At 37.5% G+C, this 18,777-nt stretch overlaps 1 protein-coding gene across 4 annotated transcripts in view; it reads right to left on the bottom strand.

The window, feature by feature from the left end:
* The window catches only part of FRMD6 (FERM domain containing 6), a 77,772-nt gene that overhangs the window by 35,274 nt on the left and 23,721 nt on the right, over window positions 1-18,777 (bottom strand). For 3 of the 4 annotated variants that reach the window (XM_034993068.1, XM_034993064.1, XM_034993065.1), the window contains exon 2: window positions 1,661-1,905. In XM_034993068.1, coding sequence (XP_034848959.1) covers window positions 1,661-1,759 — 99 coding nt within the window. In that variant the 5' untranslated portion in view covers window positions 1,760-1,905. Of the gene's footprint in view, window positions 1-1,660; window positions 1,906-4,550; window positions 4,787-18,777 lie in introns of those variants that run through there. The other variant, XM_034993066.1, reaches the window with a different exon arrangement.

Consider the following 18,777-nt stretch of genomic DNA (forward strand, 5'->3'; position numbering starts at 1 on the left):
CTGAAATAGCATATTCACCTATATAAGTAGAATTACATTTTAATGTATTTTGCCCATGACCACACTGAAAAAGATAAGCTGCCGAGTTTTATTAGATTTTTAAAAACCAAATGTAAAAATAATAGCCTATCAGTTCACATATTCAAAAACAACTTCGGGTACCCTGAATAACAATTTGTTAATCAAAAGAAATTCTGCCCAACAGATGATAAAATTAATCCAAGAGGTAAGTTTGATGCTCAGACAATCCCTATGAGCAAAAATGAGGTTACATTAGTAAATCAAGAAACTGAAACTGTGGTGATTCTCAGAATAAAACCAAAATAATTATGGTAATAAGCAGAACCTTTTCCTGTCTAAATTTTTTAATGACGCTACTTAAATGTCATATATACTCAGTATAACATTTAGAAATACTCTTTTATATAGCAATTGGGTTAAAAATACAGTAGCATATAGCAAAAAAAAACCAATTCAAGGCATGCACTAAGGCAAGTTTCTCCCTAATTCCATCTGAATACAATCAGTGAGAGGAAGAATATGAAAGTTGATAATAGGGAGAGGGGTTGAAAAATGCTAGGCATGATTCTGTTTGGCAGTCTCTACCAAAGCTAAACACAGATATACTTTATGATTCCCAACTCCACTCTTGAATAAACCCCACAAATGTATACACATGGGTATACACATAAAATGCTCATAATAGTTTTGTTCATAATAGCCCGATACTTACAACAACCTAATATCCATCAAAAATAAATGGATAAACAAATTGCACACAACGGAATATTACACAACAATGAAAAGGAATTAGTGTTACATGTAATAGCATAAATGAATTTCACAGACCAAATGCTGATTGAAAGAAGCCAGATACAAAAGAGAACACACCACATAATTTCAGCTGTGTGAAGTTCAGAAACAAATTATAGAGGAGGAAACAGTTACTACCCCTCTTTGGGTGGAGATTACTGTCTAGGCGGAGTCACAACAGATCTTTCCGGGGTGCTGAAAATAATAGCATATCTCAAGCTGGATGATGATTACACGGGTATATACACTTGTAAAAATTCTCTGAGCTGCACACTTAAGATTCCTACACTTTGCTGTATGTAGATTATAACTCAATTTTAGAAGTTAAGAAAAATAATACCATATTCCTCAATGTCCGATGACTAAGACAGTTAACTCTGACTCAAGAACCAAAAGCCACAGCTTAGTGCTCAAGTCACAGCTTATTCTTGAAATTGGCTAGACTCAGGCTACTAGTAATGATCAAGATGCATAGTAAGAGGCTAGCAATTATTACCATTTCATTTGTGTGACAACTCAAAAGCATTTAAGAAGCAAATTCATATTATATATTAATAAAAATTTATATTTCAGTAAAAAGTTATAAAATAGCAAGGTGTTAGTTTTTCTATAATATGGTAACCAAAATTCTATAATTTTACCCCCAGGTGAAGGAATGTTGAAGGCAGCTGCACTTAAGCCATAATTCAAAGTTTATACTTGTGTAGACAACTTTAAAACACCCAATTCTGCTACATTACTCATGGTCTCATTCTGTAAGGCTTTCACCCTTCACCAGGTAGTAACTTGAATGTGGTCACTGCTGGGAACAGAATATTCCAACATTTCTCAAGTTGGACCAACTTACATTTATGATGATGTTCAGAGATTCATCATTGGGAAGGAAAATACACACACTCCGGCGGTCTTGCATGACTCTATTGTTATGGAAGTTCAATTTGTTCATTGTGTTGTGGGCTCTCGAGTGGTCAGGGCTAGGCTCCGAGTCCCCGGCAATTCCTCTGGTTCCGAGCACTCCAAAGCCAGACTCCACTCCTCATCACTCGCTCTACAGGAGAAGCAGCAGGATGTTCCCCTACGTAGGGTTCATAGCTGTAAAAAAAAAAAAAAAGCCCCAAAGCCAGCCATAAATAAAGGCAGCGAGACTGGTGAGAGAGACAGGGAGATGAGCAGCACAACTGTTCTTGTTCGCACAGGGTCAGCACGTCTCAGAGCTAGGGCTGCCTGTTTTAATAAAGGAGAACTCACTGAAATTTAGTCTGTATTTTGCCCACTATCAACTGTTTTCAAACTTTCATTCACAGTCATGAATTAAACATAAAGCCAGTGAGTGCCTCATACATTCATACATTCTATGCACTGCAGAGCTCACAGAAACAGAGAGCCTGCCTTTGGGAAGTTTCCAAGCTCACATGGGAGATAACGAAGCGTTCCATAAATAAACAAACAAAATGACAAAACAGCAGCGACAACAAAATTCTCAATCTCTTGCTCTTTTTTTCCATTACAAACTCAAATAAGTGTCTTGACTCTTCCATTACATTCCTTCTTCAACCACTGTGGTCTGGCTTTTACTTCCTTTGCTTCACCAACGTGGCTCTGCCAAAGGAAGCCAGGGATCTCTAGACCATCAGCAGCATCTCTAGGATTCACTTCAATTGATCTCTCTCTCTCTCACCAAGGTTAAGGCCTCCTTACAACTTTTTTCTCTCTGAGTTTTTATGACGCTGTTCTCTCTCCTGATCCTTTAACCTGACAACGCAAACAATACCTCTATGTACTTCACCAACCAACACATAGAAATAACGAAACTGTGTATGTATCAACCATGTTTGTATACCAAGGAACTGTGGATTTTGTGGATATCTAATCAGTTTATTAAACACATTATTTTTTAACTTCTCTCAGGTTTTCAATGTATACAATTTTTTTTTTTTTTGCAAGTAATGAAGATTTTTATCTCCAATCTTCAATACTCACATCCTTTCTTTGTTTCATGTCTTATTGCATTGGCAAACCTTTGGAGAATAATTTTAAAACAATGGGGGATATTTTCTACTTTTAAATGAGTGTGCCACTGTTTCATATATTATTACTAATATAACACTATTCAACCAAGGTGTTAAGGCTAGTTGCCTTTCAAACCAACAGTAATTATTTTTCTCCAGTAGCATTTATATTGTCTCTTTCCAGCTATATTTGTAGGAGCAGAAGATTTTACTAAGCAGAGAGTATAACAACACAGTTTTAATAGAAAAGCTACTGTCAGCGCTCATGTAGACCAAAGTATAAATGACTTATAATCTGCTTAAGGTTAAACGTCCATCTGTTATCAGTAGGAAGATGGGAGAGAATATAATCTTTTATGGCACTAGGAGTAAATATAAACTATTATTTCTTGTTAAAGTATGAATAAAATACCAACCACAAGGCAGCTACTCAAACTGAGTAAAAACAAATGGTAATCTTATATACAGTATTTCGTTATTAGGAAGGTGACCAAAAGGCCCCTTAGAAGCATTCTGCTTTTCTTAAAGGATCATAGCAATTGTTGCACATTAGGTTGTAGCCAGCACATCACCCTACAGGATCAGTGAAGTTCAGCACTGCAGTTTATCTTCAGTATGGGATGGTTAGCCCATGTTTCTATGAGCACAAACTAAGTGCACCCCAAATCCAATCCACTTTTATTTATTTATTTATTTTTAAGATTTTATTTATTTATTTTTAAGATTTTATTTATTTATTTGAGAGAGAGACAGAGAGAGAGCATGAGCAGGGGGAAGAGACAGAGGGAGAGGGAGAAGCAGACTCCCTGGTGAGCAGGGAGCCCTATGTGGGACTCGATCCCAAGACCCTGAGATCATGACCTGAGCCAAAGGCAGATGCTTAACCAACTGAGCCACCCAGGCGCCCCTCAATCCACTTTTAGTTCAACAGTTCCAAAGCACCAATCGTAAGACTGGTGTTGGCTGCCTCAGAATCACCTGGGTGTCTGTGATTAGTACAGAATCCCGAGCACAGTGGCATTCTACTCACTGAGCCCACGTCAGGGCTCAGGAATCTTAATCTTTTAAAAAAGCTCCCAGGTATTTCTGACATATAGTCATGTATAAAAACCACACTTGAATTAACAGAAGGAAGGTACTGAGCAGAGAGTTGGTTGTAATACCTTCATAGTATATACTGGGAAAACATCATGAGGTATAGAATGGGGAATAAGCCAACATATGTAAAAGACATCATCACTATAACTGAAAAAAAAAATCCTCAATATTAAAGGCTCTGAAGAGTCCTGCAGGCAATTTCTTAAATTTGTTTAACTTAATATTTCTCAAACTTACTTGGTCACTAAATAGTTTCCCTCTCCTCTAAGACCTCTCTATTAAGGTCCTGTAGAATAAATTCTTAAACATCCCATTTGAGAATTATGGTTGTAAAGCAATTTCCTTTTCAAATCTTTAATGGCAGATTTTTTCCTATGTATTGCTCTATTCCAACACTTAGGCCTCCTCTCTATTAAAATCTTTTCAAGAAGAAATTATAAGCCACAATTAAATGCATCTTACTTAAATTCAAAACCTAAAATGATATTAATCCCAGTGTAACTCTTCTTATTTAAATCTACACTTCAAATTGAGTTACTCCTATAATTTTCCATTCCTAATTAAACCAATTAAAGGGGGGTATTTCTATTGACCTACTTTCTATAATTAAAAAAATTAAGGAAAAAATACCTTCTGAGGTTTGAGATGTTTCCAGAGCTTCATTAAGATAATTTCCAAATTTCATTTGAGTACAATTTTTACTTATTTTATGATTCAAATAATGCAGTAGAAGACTGGAGTAGGATTATTGAAGAAAATTTCATAAAAACCAAGAGTCTTTAAGAAGCAGTGCTGCCTCTTTGCTGCCTTTTCTGCTTTGAGGATGGCAAACTAAAAAGTCCTAAAAGAGAGAGAGGATGAAGTTTTTTACTTCACCCAGGACTGCATGAAAGCTGATTAAAAGGTTCCAGCGAAATAGCAAAATGCCTGTTATCTCTATAATGCTCCAGTATAAAATTTAATCATACATTGGACAGTCCTGGGGAAAAGAATCAGACTAAATTTATACCAATCTGAATTGTAGAAATTCGCCTCTGAGCTACTGGCTACCTATGCTGTGTCCTCAGCTGAGTCCCGACTCAGCCCCAGGAGAGCACATTTCCTACTCCACGGCAGCCCTTTTCTGTCCAGGGATCTTTGGATAGATTATTGCTTTTAGGATAGATATTTATGAAGAACACACCATGCTACAGAATCGTATTTTCCAGGCAACAACAAAACAGATTTAATAATGATCAAACCCCATCCTATCATCTTTATTAATATCTAACTTACAAATAAAATGTTATGATTCCCCCACTTGAATTTTTTTTTTTTTTTTTTAAGATTTTATTTATTTCTTTGACAGAGAGAGATACAGCGAGAAAGGGACACAAGCAGGAGGAGGGTTGGAGGGAGAGGCAGGCTTCCCGCTGAGCAGGGAGCCTGATGCGGGGCTCATTCCAGGACCCTGGGACTGTGACCTGAGCAGAAGGCAGACGCTCAACGACTGAGCCACCCAGGTGTCCCTCCCCCCACTTGAATTTTAAACCTACAATATTATAAGTCCCTTTTTCCTGATAAGCCCCACTGGTTAAAAGTTACTTTGTTTCTTTTAAGAATCAGGAAGCCACCACCTGATGTGGGTACACTGAGTATCAGTTTTCATTTTTTAGAAATTATTGGAATTAACCTTTAAACTGGGTCACCCCTGAATGAAAGTATGAACTTTAGTTTATTATAATGTATCAATACTGGTTATCCGTTGTGACAAATGTAGCACCCTCATGTAAGATGCTAACAATAGGGGAAAGTGGGTACATATGGGGTATCTAGGAACTCCTATTTTCTTTGCTAGTCTTATATATCTAGAAGTATTCTAAAATAAAAAAGTTTATTAAAAAAAAAAAAAAGAACGAGGTTGCCAGAAATCTCCAACACATGATATAATCTCACTTTGAATGGAGGCAAAGGAGTCTCAATTCTGAGATTGTCACCCTAAAAAAAGTGAAAAGGTGGTGCTGCGATATGATGAATTCTATAAGGCAATCATGGTTAGTAGCCGTATTTCAACAGTCAACAAGGTGTCTTTATTACCTAACAAAAACAAGATCAAAATTTATCTTGGAAAACTGGATCACAGAGAGCCCTAACTTTTAATTTAATTATACATGTAGGAAGCTCATGCTATACACACAGTACTATAATATTTATTTGCTAAAAAGCAGAATACAAAAGCAATAAAAGATGTGCTCCTACACCCTTGAGCTCAGAATCTAGTTAGGGACATACCTTCGCCAAGAAACTTAAGATAATGATATTGTCCCTGCTTCCCAAGAACACATGTATTCTGATGGGCGACTCTCATGGGAAGACATAACAGCTGACAGCATGAAACATATGAATACTGTGGCTTATATCATTATGGAATAAATAGTATATAGTCTTTTAATGTATGGTATTCCTAAAAGTGACATCAAAATGCCTTTGGTAAAATGGCTTGTTTTTTTTCCCTCATTCATTTATTCATTCATTCCATGTATACACATTAAACACCTACAATGTACTAAGTGTTGTCGTAGGCATGGAGCATATAACACTGAACAAAGCACAGAGAGACAATAAATATATAATGTAGATGGTGATATGTACTGTGAAGAAAAATAAACCCAGAGTAGATGAGAGAGTTGATGGAGATAAGGTGGTAGTGTAGATGCTATTTCATACAGGGTAATCAGGGGAAGCATCTCTTATACGTTGCTATTTGAGCTGATAACAGAATTAAGAGAGGGATGTCATTTCCTTTCCTCCCTCCCTTCCTTCCTTCCACTGATCCAGCCATCCCAGGGAAGTTTTCCAAATAGAGGGAACAGCAAATGCTAAGGTTCACCTACTGTTAAGAAAAGGCAGAATAAGAGGACTAATTATAGCTAACCTTTAGTACATACTTACTATGTGCCAGGTTCTACTGTTAAGCACGTACAGTGTATTAAAGAAAACTGTAAACTCTTTGCCATGCTTCCCATTAAGAGATGGGATCTATTTCCCCTTCCCTTGAATCTGGGCTTGCCCCGTGACTAACTCATGTTCGGTTAGAAGTTCTGCCTCATGGATAACTCATTTGTGTAAATGCTCTTTGTCTGTTATTTCAAAGCACTATCTCTAACAGTTCAGTAGGTTATAGTTATCTTTCTTGTCTATTTCCCCAACTCAGATTTCTTTTCATCTCCAATGGCAGGCTTGCTCATTAAGTGTGGGTTGTTTCACTTGCTACATACATGTCTTTGGACAAGGAAGATCCTACAGCAGGGTTTCTTAACCTTGGCATTACTGACATTATGGGTCAAATATCCTTTGCAGTGTGGGCATCCTGTGCACTGTGGGATGTTCAGCAGCATTCCTGGCCTCTACCCACTAGATGTCAGGAGAATCCCCCCACGTCCCAGTTGTGACAACCCAAAATTTCTTTGGATATTGTCAAATGCCCCCTCGGGGTAAAATCACCCACTGTTGAGAACCAACTATTGAGAACAAGTTTCCTTAAAGTCATTACTTTTTACAATCTAGCTGTTTTTTTTTAAAATATAGGCATATCTTGTTTTATTGAACTTTGCTTTATTGCACTTTACAGATAATGCGTTTGGCGGGGAGGGGAGGTTATTTGTCTGTTTTGTTTTTTTTTACAAATTTAAGGTTTGTGGAAAGTCTGCTGGCAGCATTTTTCCAACAGCATTTGCTAACTTTGTGTTCTCTGTTTCACATTTGGTAATTCTCACAATATTTCAACTTTTTCATTATTATTATATTTGTAATGGTGATCTATGATCAGTGATCTTTAATGTTACTATTGTAATTGTTTTGGGGTGCCCATATAAGAGAATGAACTTAATCAGTGTGGGTGCTCTGACTGCTCCACCAACCAGCCATTCCCTGTCTCCCTTGCCTCCCTATTCTCTGCAAAACAATGATATTGGAATAAGAACAATTAATAACCCTACAATGGTCTCTAAGCATTCATGTGAAAGGAAGAGTTGCATGTCTTCCACTTTAAATCAAAAGCTAGAAATGATTAAGCTTAGTAAGGAAGGCAATGCAAAAGCCAAGATGGGCCAAAAGCCAGGCCTCTTGCATCACTTAGCCAAACTGTGAATGCAAAGGAAAAGTTCTTGAAGGAAAAGTGCCATTTCAGTGAACACACAAATGATAAAAAAGCAGAACAGCTTTACTTAGCGGTCTGGATAGATCAAATCAGCCACAGCATTCACTTAACCCAGAGTAATCCAGAGCAAGGCCCTAACTTTCTTCAATTCTAGGAAGGCTGAAAGAGTTGAGGAAGCTGCAGAAGAAATGTATGAAGCTAGCAGAGGTTGGTTCATGAAGTTTAAAGAAAGAAGCCATCCCAATAACCTAAAAGTGCAAAGTGAAACAGCAAGTGCTGATGCAGAAGCTGCAGCAAGTTATCCAGAAGATGTAGCTCAGATAATAAATGAAGGTGGCTACACTAAACAACAGATTTTCAATGTAAGTGAAACAGCCTCTGTCAGAAGATGCCATCTAAAAATTTCATGACTAGAGAGAAGAAGTCAATGCCTGGCTTCAAAACTTTAAAGGACAGGCTGACTGTCTTGCTAGGGGCTAATGCAGCTGGTGACTTGAAGCTAATACTTATTTACCATTCTGAGATTCCTAGGGCCCTTAAGAATAATGCTAACTCTACTCTGCCTGTGCTCTGTAAATGGAACAACAAAGCCCGGATGACAGCCCATCTGTTTACAACATGGTTTACTGGGTATTTTAGGTCCACTATGGAGACCTACCACTCAGGAAAATATTCCTTTCAAAATAGGACTGCTCACTGACAATGCACCTGGTCACCCAAGAGCTCTGATGGGGAGATGGACACTGAGATTAATGTTGTTTTCAAGCCTGCTAACAACACAACATCCTTCCTGAAGCCAATGGATCAAGGAGTCATCTTGACCTTCTAGTTTTATTTAAGAAATGCTTTCCATAAGGCTATAGCTGCCATGGGTAGCGATTCCTCTGACGGATCCAGGCAAAGTCAACTGAAAACCTCGAGTCACCATTCTAGATGCCATTAAGAACATCGTGATTCATGGGAAAAGGTCAAAATATCAACATGAACAGGAGTTTGGAAGTCATGGATTCCAACCCTCATGGATGACTTTGAGGGATTCAAGACTTCAGTGGAGGCAGTAACTGCAGATGTGGTGGAAACAGTGAGAGAACTAGAATTAGAAGTGGAGCCTGAAGATGGGACTGAATTGCTACAATCTCAGGATAAAAACTGAATGAATGAGGAGTTGCTTCTCTTATAGATGAGCAAAGAAAGTGATTTCTTGAGATGTAATCTACTCCTGGTGAAGATGCCATGAAGACTGTGGAAATGACAACAAAGTATTTAGAATACATCATAAGCTTAGCTGATAAAGCAGTAGAAGGATTTAAGTACTGAAGCCACTTTTGAAGGAAGTTCTACTGCAGGTAAAATGCTATCAAACAGCATCACATGAGACAGAGAAACTGTTCATGAAAGGAAGAGTCAACTGATGCGGCAAACTTCATTACTGTCTCATTTTTAGAAACTGCCACAGCCATCCCACCCGTCAGCAACCACCACCCTGATCAGTTAGCAGCCATCAATGCAGAGGCAAGACCTTCCAGCAAAAGAATTATGACCTGATAAAAAATGAGATGATGGTTAGCACTGTTTTAGCACTATAGTATTTTGAATTAAGGTATATACATTTTTTTAGACTTAATACAATTGTGTACTTAATAGACAACAGTATAGTGAAAATATAACCTTTATACGCACTGGGAAACCAAAAAGCTCATTTGACTTGCTTTATTACAATATTCACTTTTCTGCCGTCGTCTGAAACCTAACTTGCAATGCCTTGGGGTATGTTTGTAATAGTACAACATTTACTAAACACATATTCTCCAACTAAAGGTTAGCAACTGAGTCAAAACTCAGAAACCTGGCTTGAATCTTGAAGTCAACTTTTTTAACCTTTTGAATGTCTTATTGGCCTCTGGCTTCAGAGGCTGCTTTGATGTTTAGCCTTCTTGAAACTTAAATTTTTAATGGAGTGTACTGCCAAAATTCTCACATAAGTACACTTCCATTATTATCAGGTACTTATTCCTGGAGAGTCCTACATTTTGATTTTATACCTGGAAATATAAAAACAGACCTGGAAACAAATAATACCTGATTTTCAGTTTGTCTGTATGCTCTGCATTATGAAGGTATTTTTTTCTTAAGTAAGGGTAATTTGCTTGTAAGAGTCATTTTGGGACTACAGAAATATTTTTCTCACTTAATTTGAAAAGTAAATTGAACACTTTGCATTTCATGTCCCTTTTTTGCAGTTATTGTTTTATCTGAAAAGGAAAGTAGTTGGTATCTATCAACTATCTGGAGCCAAACCCTCTAGAAAGAACATCACTCTTTGTTGCTCTTTCCCATGTTCCAACCATTGCTCTCATAGATAAATGAGGGACTGTGAAGACCTTAAGACCACCTTTCACATGGTTGAACCTCAGCTGTTTAGAGACAACAGGGACAGAATATTCATTAAAAAGATGGACTTAACCTCTCCAGAGTCAAACCTGAATCCTGATCTGGATTCTACAATGACCATGGGCAAGTACCTAATCTCTGAGCTTGATTCTTCACCTCTAAAATATGTAATTTTGGCCTTCTAGAACTATTACAAAGATTAAATGAGATAATGAATATAAAGTATTAGGTATCAGGTTGTTGGGGGGATGGTTCATTGAAACAACAGTCATGCACTGCCAGGTCATAAAAAGGCACATCGATAACTGATCAACAAGAATACATTATCACCTAGAGATCTGGAATTTAGAGCCAGATGCAACAACTGGGCTAAACTTTGGGAGGTCTACTTTGGGGTGGGGAAGTTAAGTATAGTGTTGATTATAAATGGGACAGTTGCACTATATTAGGTGGTGACTCCTTCGAAATTTTATATATTGAAAAAGAGAAAGTGTGTATGAGTGCATTAGGTTCAAATGTATGCTGGCTGACCAAAAGATGGAATGTGAAAGACATCTGTGTAATTCTGTTTGGCACCATCTTTCCCCTGGCAGTGCCCCCCTCCAATCCCACATGTTTCCAGTGGGGCTATCAATCAGCGTATTCTCTACTTTAGAAGGGTGAAGAGGGCGCCTGGGTGGCTCAGTTGGTTAAGCGACTGCCTTCGGCTCAGGTCATGATCCTGGAGTCCCGGGATCGAGTCCCACATCAGGCTCCCTGCTCGGCGGGGAGCCTGCTTCTCCCTCTGACCCTCCCCCCTCTCATGTGCTCTCTCTCTCTCATTCTCTCTCTCAAATAAATAAAATCTTTAAAAAAAAAAAGAAAGAAAGAAAAAGATCACGAATATTCTGTCAGTCAATGAGCAAGCATATAAGCTAGCTGGTACTTGAGTCCTCCAGCACTTCCTTAAAGTATACTACTCCTTTTTGTCTCTCACGTCATTTCTAAATTCTGGTCTTAGAGACCTTGTAACCTCTTTGAAGAGTTAAAATTGACACAGTAGAAACAAAGGAAGCAATACAATTATATTTTAAGTTAAATGCTAAATTGTGTGGTAAAAAGAAGGCTGTCCATGGATTTGTGGAAAGGCTGAGAACAGAGGGAAGTGCAGCTACTGAGGAAAGATGTCATGGAGGGAGGTGAAATGGTTTGTAGGCAGTGGGGAGAAAAAGAATGACAAGGGTGTAAAGCCATACAGATAAGGGCCCCAGGTAGGGAGGCAGGAGAGAGGCCTGAGTCCATCAAAGAATCTGCATTGCTGTCCCATGATGCAAACTCAGAGAAATCAGGCTGTGGAGTGTTCCCCTGAATTACAAGGAATCTCCTTCAGTACCCTGACGAGGCTTCCAAGGAGACTCACTGGACATCACAACGGTATCCTACAGAGTGGGTCATTTTTCAAGTTTTGTTGTATGCTAACTCAACCAATCACATTCTCTAAGCTTTGGCAACAGTTCTGCATCCTGTGGTATTCTGACTTCTAGCCTTTCAAAGTTTGCCCTTCTTTGTCATTATTTTCTGCTATGACCATACTCATTTTATGCACTTGATTACAGAGGCCAAGCACAGGGTAATGATAATAGTGGTATGCAGGAAAATGAAACCATCACTTTTTTTTTTTTTTATACTTGAGATCAAAAACATTTCTACAAAGCATGATTCTGGTATACTCTCTAGACAGAATAGTAATAAGCATAATTCTGTTGACCAACAATTATAATGGCTTCTAACCTGGAGTTCATAAAAGAAGTAATGGGTACAACAATCAGACATAGAATACTCTAAAGACCAAAAAGACTATTAGAATAAATGAATTAAGAGAAGTTGCAAGATACAAAATTAATACACAGAAATCAGTTGCATTTTTCTATACACTAATCATGACATAGCAAAAAGAGAAATTAAGAAAACAATCCCAGACATATCCAATAAAGGATTAGTATCCAAAATATATAAAGAACTTATATATGGCCATTCAGATGGCTAACAGACATGCTCATCATCACTTATCAGGGAAATGCAAATTAAAACTACAATAAGATATCACCTCACACCTGTAAGAATGGCTAAAATCAACAACATAAGAAATAACAGGTGTTGGTGAGGATGTGGAGAAAGAGGAACCCTCTTGCACTGTTGGTGAGAATGCAAACTACTGCAGCCACTGTGGAAAACAGTATGGAGGTTCCTCAAAAAGTGAAAAATAGAACTATACTAAATGATCCAGTAATAGCACTACTGGGTATCTAACCCAAAAATACAAAAACACTAATCCCAAGGGATATATGCACCCCTCTGTTCATTGCAGCATTATTTACAATAGTCAAGAAATGGAAGTAGCTCAAGTGTCTACTGATAGATGGATGGATAAAGAAGATGTGGTATAAATATAAAATGGAATATAATTCAGCCATAAAAAGAATGAAATCTTGCCATTTGCAATGACAGGGATGGAGCTAGAGGGTATCATGCTAAGTGACGTAAGTCAGAGGAAGACAAATACCGTATCATTTCACTCATATGTGGAATTTAAGAAACAAAACAAATGAGCAAAAGGAAAGAGACAGAGACAGAGAAACCAAGAAATAGACTCTTAACTACAGAGGACAAACTGATGGTTACCAGAGGGGTGGTGGGGGTGGGGTGTTAAATAGGTGATGGGGATTAAGGAGTGCACTTGTGATGAGCACAGGGTGATTAAAATAAAAACTTAAAAAAAAAAAAAGATTCCATTTACAATTGCATGAAAAAGAATAAAATACCGAGGAATAAACTTAACCAAGGAGATGAAAGACCAAGAACTCTAAAAACTGTAAAACATTAAAGAAAGAAATTGAAGACACAAACAAATGGAAAGATATTCCATGGTCACAAATTGGAAGAATTAATACTGTTAAAATGTCCATACTATCCAAAGTAATCTACAGATTCAATGTGATCCCTATCAAAATACCAACGTTTTCCACAAAACTAGAACAAATAATACTAAAATTTGTACGGTACTACAGAAGGCTCCAAATAGTCAAAGCAATCTTGAAAGAGAGGAACAAAGCTGGAGGTATCAGAATCCCAGATTTCAACATACACTACAAAGCTGCAGTAATCAAAACACTACAGTACCAGCACAAAAACAGATTCACAGATCAACTGGACAGAGTAGAGAACCCAGAAATGAATACATAACTTATATGGTCAATTAATCTATGACAAAGGAGGCAAGAATATACAATAAGGAAAAGACAGTCTCTTCAATAAATGGTACTGGGAAAACTGGATGGCTATATGCAAAAGAATGAAACTAGACCATTTTATCACACTATACAGAAAAATAAACTCAAAATGGATTAAAGACCTAAATGTGAGGCCTGAAACCATAAAACTCCTGGAAGAAAACACAGGCAGTAATTTCTTCAACACTGACTTCAGCAACATTTTTCTAGATGTCTCCTAAGGCAAGGAAAACAAAAACAAAATTAAACTATTGGGACTACAGCAAAATAAAAAGCTTTTGCACAGTGAAGGAAACCATCAACAAAACAAAAAGGCAACCTAATGAACAGAAGATATTTACAAATGATGTATTCAGTAAGGGGTTACTATCATACATAAAGAACTTACACAACTCAACACCAAAAAAACCCAAATAACCCAATTAAAAAATGGGAGGAGGACCTGAATAGACATTTTCTCAAAGAAGGCATACAGTGATGCCCAACACCACTAATCATCGGGGAAAAACAAATCAAAACCATAATGAGATATCACCTTGATACCCGTTAGAATGGGTAAAAGCAAAAAGACAAGAAATAACAAGTGTTGACAAGGATGTGGAGAAAAAGGAATTCTCATGTGCTGTTGATGGGAATGCAAACTAGCACAGCCAACTGTGGAAAACACTATGGAGGTTCCTCAAAAATTTAAAAATAGAATTACCATATGACCCAGTAATTCCACTACTAGGTATTTACCCAAAGAAAACAAAAACACTAATTCAAAAAGATAAATGCACCCCTATGTTTGTTGCAACATTATTTACAATAGCCAAGATATGGAAGCAACCCAAGTGTCCATTGATAGATGAATGGAAAAAGAAGACGTGGTGCATATATATACAATGGAGTATTACTTATAGCCGCAAAGAAGGATGAGATCTTGCCATTTGCAAAAAAAATGGATGGACCTAGAGGGTATTATACTAAGTGAAGTTAAGTCAGACAGAGAAAGACAAATACCATATGAATTCACTTGTATATAGAATCTAAGAAACAAAACAAACAAAAAGCAGAAAGAGATCCCAAAACACAAAGAATTGGTGGTTGCTAGAGGAAAGGGGGATCGAGGGATGAGCAAAACGGGTGAAGGGGAGTGGGAGACACAGGCTTCTAGCTATGGAATGAAGAGGTCATGGGTATAAAAGGACAACATAAGGAATAGTCAACGACACTGTAATAGCATTATATAGTGATAGATGATAGCTACACCTGTGGTGAGCAGAGCATAACATAGAAACTTGTCAAACCACTATGTTGTACACCTGAAATTAATGTACCACTTTGTGTCAATCATACTTTAATTAAAAAAAAAGTAATAAGATCTTTACAGTTATTTTAAATATTTCAAACACCCTGATAAAACTGGCATATTAAAAAAAAAACAGAACAAAACTGGCACATTTATCCATGGTAGTATTTCAAGGAAAACTAAGAGATCATTCACTTAAGTAATTTTAATACCATTTTTCAAGTGCTTATTTTAATAGCACATTCAGTTTTTCATGCCTGATTTAAAAAGTGAAAACAATTTATTTTGATAGACAATCTTTTCAGACATGAGGCCCAAGGAAGATGGGGGAGAAGGAGGACAACAAAAGTGATTCTCAGTGGTCAAAAGGTTGGGATTCAGTTGCTATACATCCACTTAAAAAATAATCTTATTAAAAAAAAATCCTTCCTTTTGTTTAGTCTATCATTCTAGTGCCTTTCTCCTCTACCATACATCTTCACTGTATTCTCACCTGGATTTCTAAATGTTCTGTCTTGTTTCACTCCTTAAGTCTGCCACCCACAATACTGCCAGAGTGACCTCATTAAAGGGCACATCCAATCTCTCACATCCCAGCTCACACACTCTTTCATGCTATAGTACTTCCACGGAAGAACACCTAAACTCTAAGGCACAATCTTTCACCATTGGGTTCCATCTAGCCTCTGTGTGGCCATTCTCTAACTCATGTCGTACATTTACTACAATTGTTTTCCTTGTAGTTCTCTGAGCAAGTCTTGCTGTCATATGTCTGTGCTTTTGACTGTGTTGTTCCCGCTGCCTAGATATCCTCCCTTGCATATTATCCACCCACCTCTTAAAAGAACAAGAACAAAATATCTTCGTTCTCCCCTGAAAACTCAAGATACTTCTCTGGTAAGCATGCTTCCACACTGGTAGGCAGCTAAGGGTCATTTCCCTTGCACTCTTATCACCCTTGTACTTGTTGGCAAGTCTGTCTCCCCATGGAGAACTGGAATCTCCTCCAGGACAGGATCCATCAGCATCTTTATGTCTCTAATGTCTGCAGTAGTATTAGGTCTATGATAGGCACAGAGCAGGATATGAGGAGTAAATTATTTATAAATTCACTGGACATGTGAATTCTTTAGTAATTAAGATTAAAATTATGAGGATGCCTGGGTGGCTCAGTCGATTAAGTGTCTGTCTTTGGCTCAGGTCATGACCCCAGGGTCCTGAGATCAAGTCCCACATCAGGCTCCTTGCTCAGTGGGGAGCTTGCTTCTCCCTCTGCCTGCCACTCCCCCTGCTTGCGTTCTCTCTCTCTCTCTGACAAATAAATAAGATCTTAAAAAAAAAAAAAAAGATTAAAATTATGTTTTTTAAGAAGCACTCCCCCATCCCCACTCCAGAAATGGGAGCCAGTATTGGTCACAGCTTCTTAAATATTTTCTGCATATTAATTACGGGGGAAAAGTGCATATTTTTCCTTGTCTTTAAATGTAGAGGACAAACATGAAAGAATACTAATCTCCAAACTGTCAACAAAATAGTTTCTAGGAAAGTCTCCCTATGTATCAAATTAAGCCAGCTTATGTGAAAACAAATATGTAAAAAGATTTATTGGTTGAGAGGCATTAAATCACAAGTATCAAAATTATCCAACTCAAACTTGCACTCTGTTAGCCAAATGGCCTGGGTTTGACTATTAACCAGCTATTTCCTAGCTATATGACACTGGACAAGTCCTACCACCTCTACATCTCTGCTTCAATGTCTATAAAATGGAAATAACAATGGCGTCTACTTTAAAGGATGACAATAAAGCATATGGTAGATACTACAGAAATCTGTTAACTATTAGTAAACTAGTTAAATGCTATAAGGGAAATTCATAAAAATCAAAGTAAACTTAAAGACTACAAGTAGGATGAAAGGGTTTGTGGGTAGTTTGATGCGGTAGTTTGAGATGTCACGCAAAACCTAGTTTCTTCCTGGTACCTTGGAACCACTCCGCTTTAAGGCTTGCATTTCCAAGAGTGGTCAAATAAACCAGAATGAGGACGCACACAAGAGTAATGATACTCAGCCTAACTGGATGTCTTAGGTCACCAGCACCCCTATCACAGGGTAGGGGCAAGGAATAGTTAAGAGTAGCTGAGGCCACCTGAGGCCCACCTCTAGAGCTAGAGGTAGGATCAACTTCCCCTGAAGTACATGGACATCAAAACAAAAATCTGAGTACCTGTGGGAAGCTGGGAGATGAGGGGAGATGCTAGAGAGGCAACCAACAAAAAGAACAAAGGCAATGGTAAAATTCATGAATTTTCAACCAGACAAACTTTAGTTTTTCATCGCCATCTGTATTCAAAAGTCATATCAGGTTTAGCAACCAGGCACAAGAATTCCTTTCAGCCAAGATGAATTTCTAGCACGACATCGCCAACAAAAAGTGCTGTTCTCAGGGAAAATCCTCCAACTTAGAAGCATCTGCTTCTAATTTCCACAATGAAATCTTTGATTCCTTCATTCATGAGACTTGCACACAATTCCCTCTGACACTGGAACTGCAGCTTTCTAGATAATGATTTTGCTAATAATTCTCATTATCTGGTGGTAATATAGAAATTCTTATATTACATAGGAATCTTAACATTAACTTTATTTATTTTTCCCCTGAAATATTTTTTTTTTTCCTAAGAGAGTATAATGCCTTTAAAGAAGATTGAATAAAGCATTTGGGAAGTTGCTAATTTAACACTGCAAGGATTTTCCATACTATTAAATGTTTTTTTTTTTTCTTTTTAAGATTTTATTTAGTCATTTGAGACACAGAGATACAGAGAGAGAGAGAGCATGAGCAGGGAGAGAGGCAGAGGGAGAGGGAGAAGCAGGCTCCCCGCTGAGCCAGGAGCCTGATGTGGGGCTCGATCCCAGGACCCTGGGATCATGACCTGAGCCAAAGGCAGATGCTTAACCATCTGAGCCACCGAGGCGCCCCTATTAAATGGTTCTTGACAACAACAAAATAAATGTACAAACTGGAAAGGCAAAAGTCCGCTGATAGGAGAAGAAATAAAATATGGTATGTTAAAACAATTCAGTGAACATTAATGAACCACAGCCATACGAAGATAACAGCTATGAATCTCAGACAATGTTCAGCAAAAAAAGTTATAGAAGAATATATACAATTCTTTCCTATGAATACAAAGTTCAAAAACAGGTGACTAACCAATAAATAATTCAGAGATACATAATATATATTGGTAAGACTATAAAGAAAGGCAATGTAATGATTAACCTCAAAATGGTGCTGGATGGGGTAGGCTGGGAATAGTGGATATCTTCAGAAAGGGGCGGGAGCTACAAAGGAGCTAGAGAAATATTATTTTTCTTATGCTTGGTAGTGGATACAATGATGTTGATTACTATTGTCATTTAAAATGTACACAGACATTATAAGCACTTTTCTGTGTATTTCATAATTAAAAAAATAAAATTTATCAGAGGTGTTGTTGAAAATGCTGTGACTATATACTGGCAATTAGACTTGAAAAAGATACATAAAGTATAAGTATGCAATTCTGTTATAATGGCCTGCTACTTTTAACATAAAATAAATCCACTGAGGATCCTGTACAAACACTTAAACTACAGCAAACTAAAATAATCTTTGCAAAATATTATTGTGCTTACTACACAACTGTTTCCATGGCCCAGAAATGGGGAAAAGCTTTAGATATTCTGGTGTTGTTAATGAATTCTTACAGGAGTATTTACAAT

The sequence above is a fragment of the Mirounga leonina genome, unplaced genomic scaffold, assembly GCF_011800145.1.
Source record: "Mirounga leonina isolate KUSES-001 unplaced genomic scaffold, KU_Mleo_1.0 Mir_82, whole genome shotgun sequence".
NCBI lineage: Eukaryota > Metazoa > Chordata > Mammalia > Carnivora > Phocidae > Mirounga > Mirounga leonina.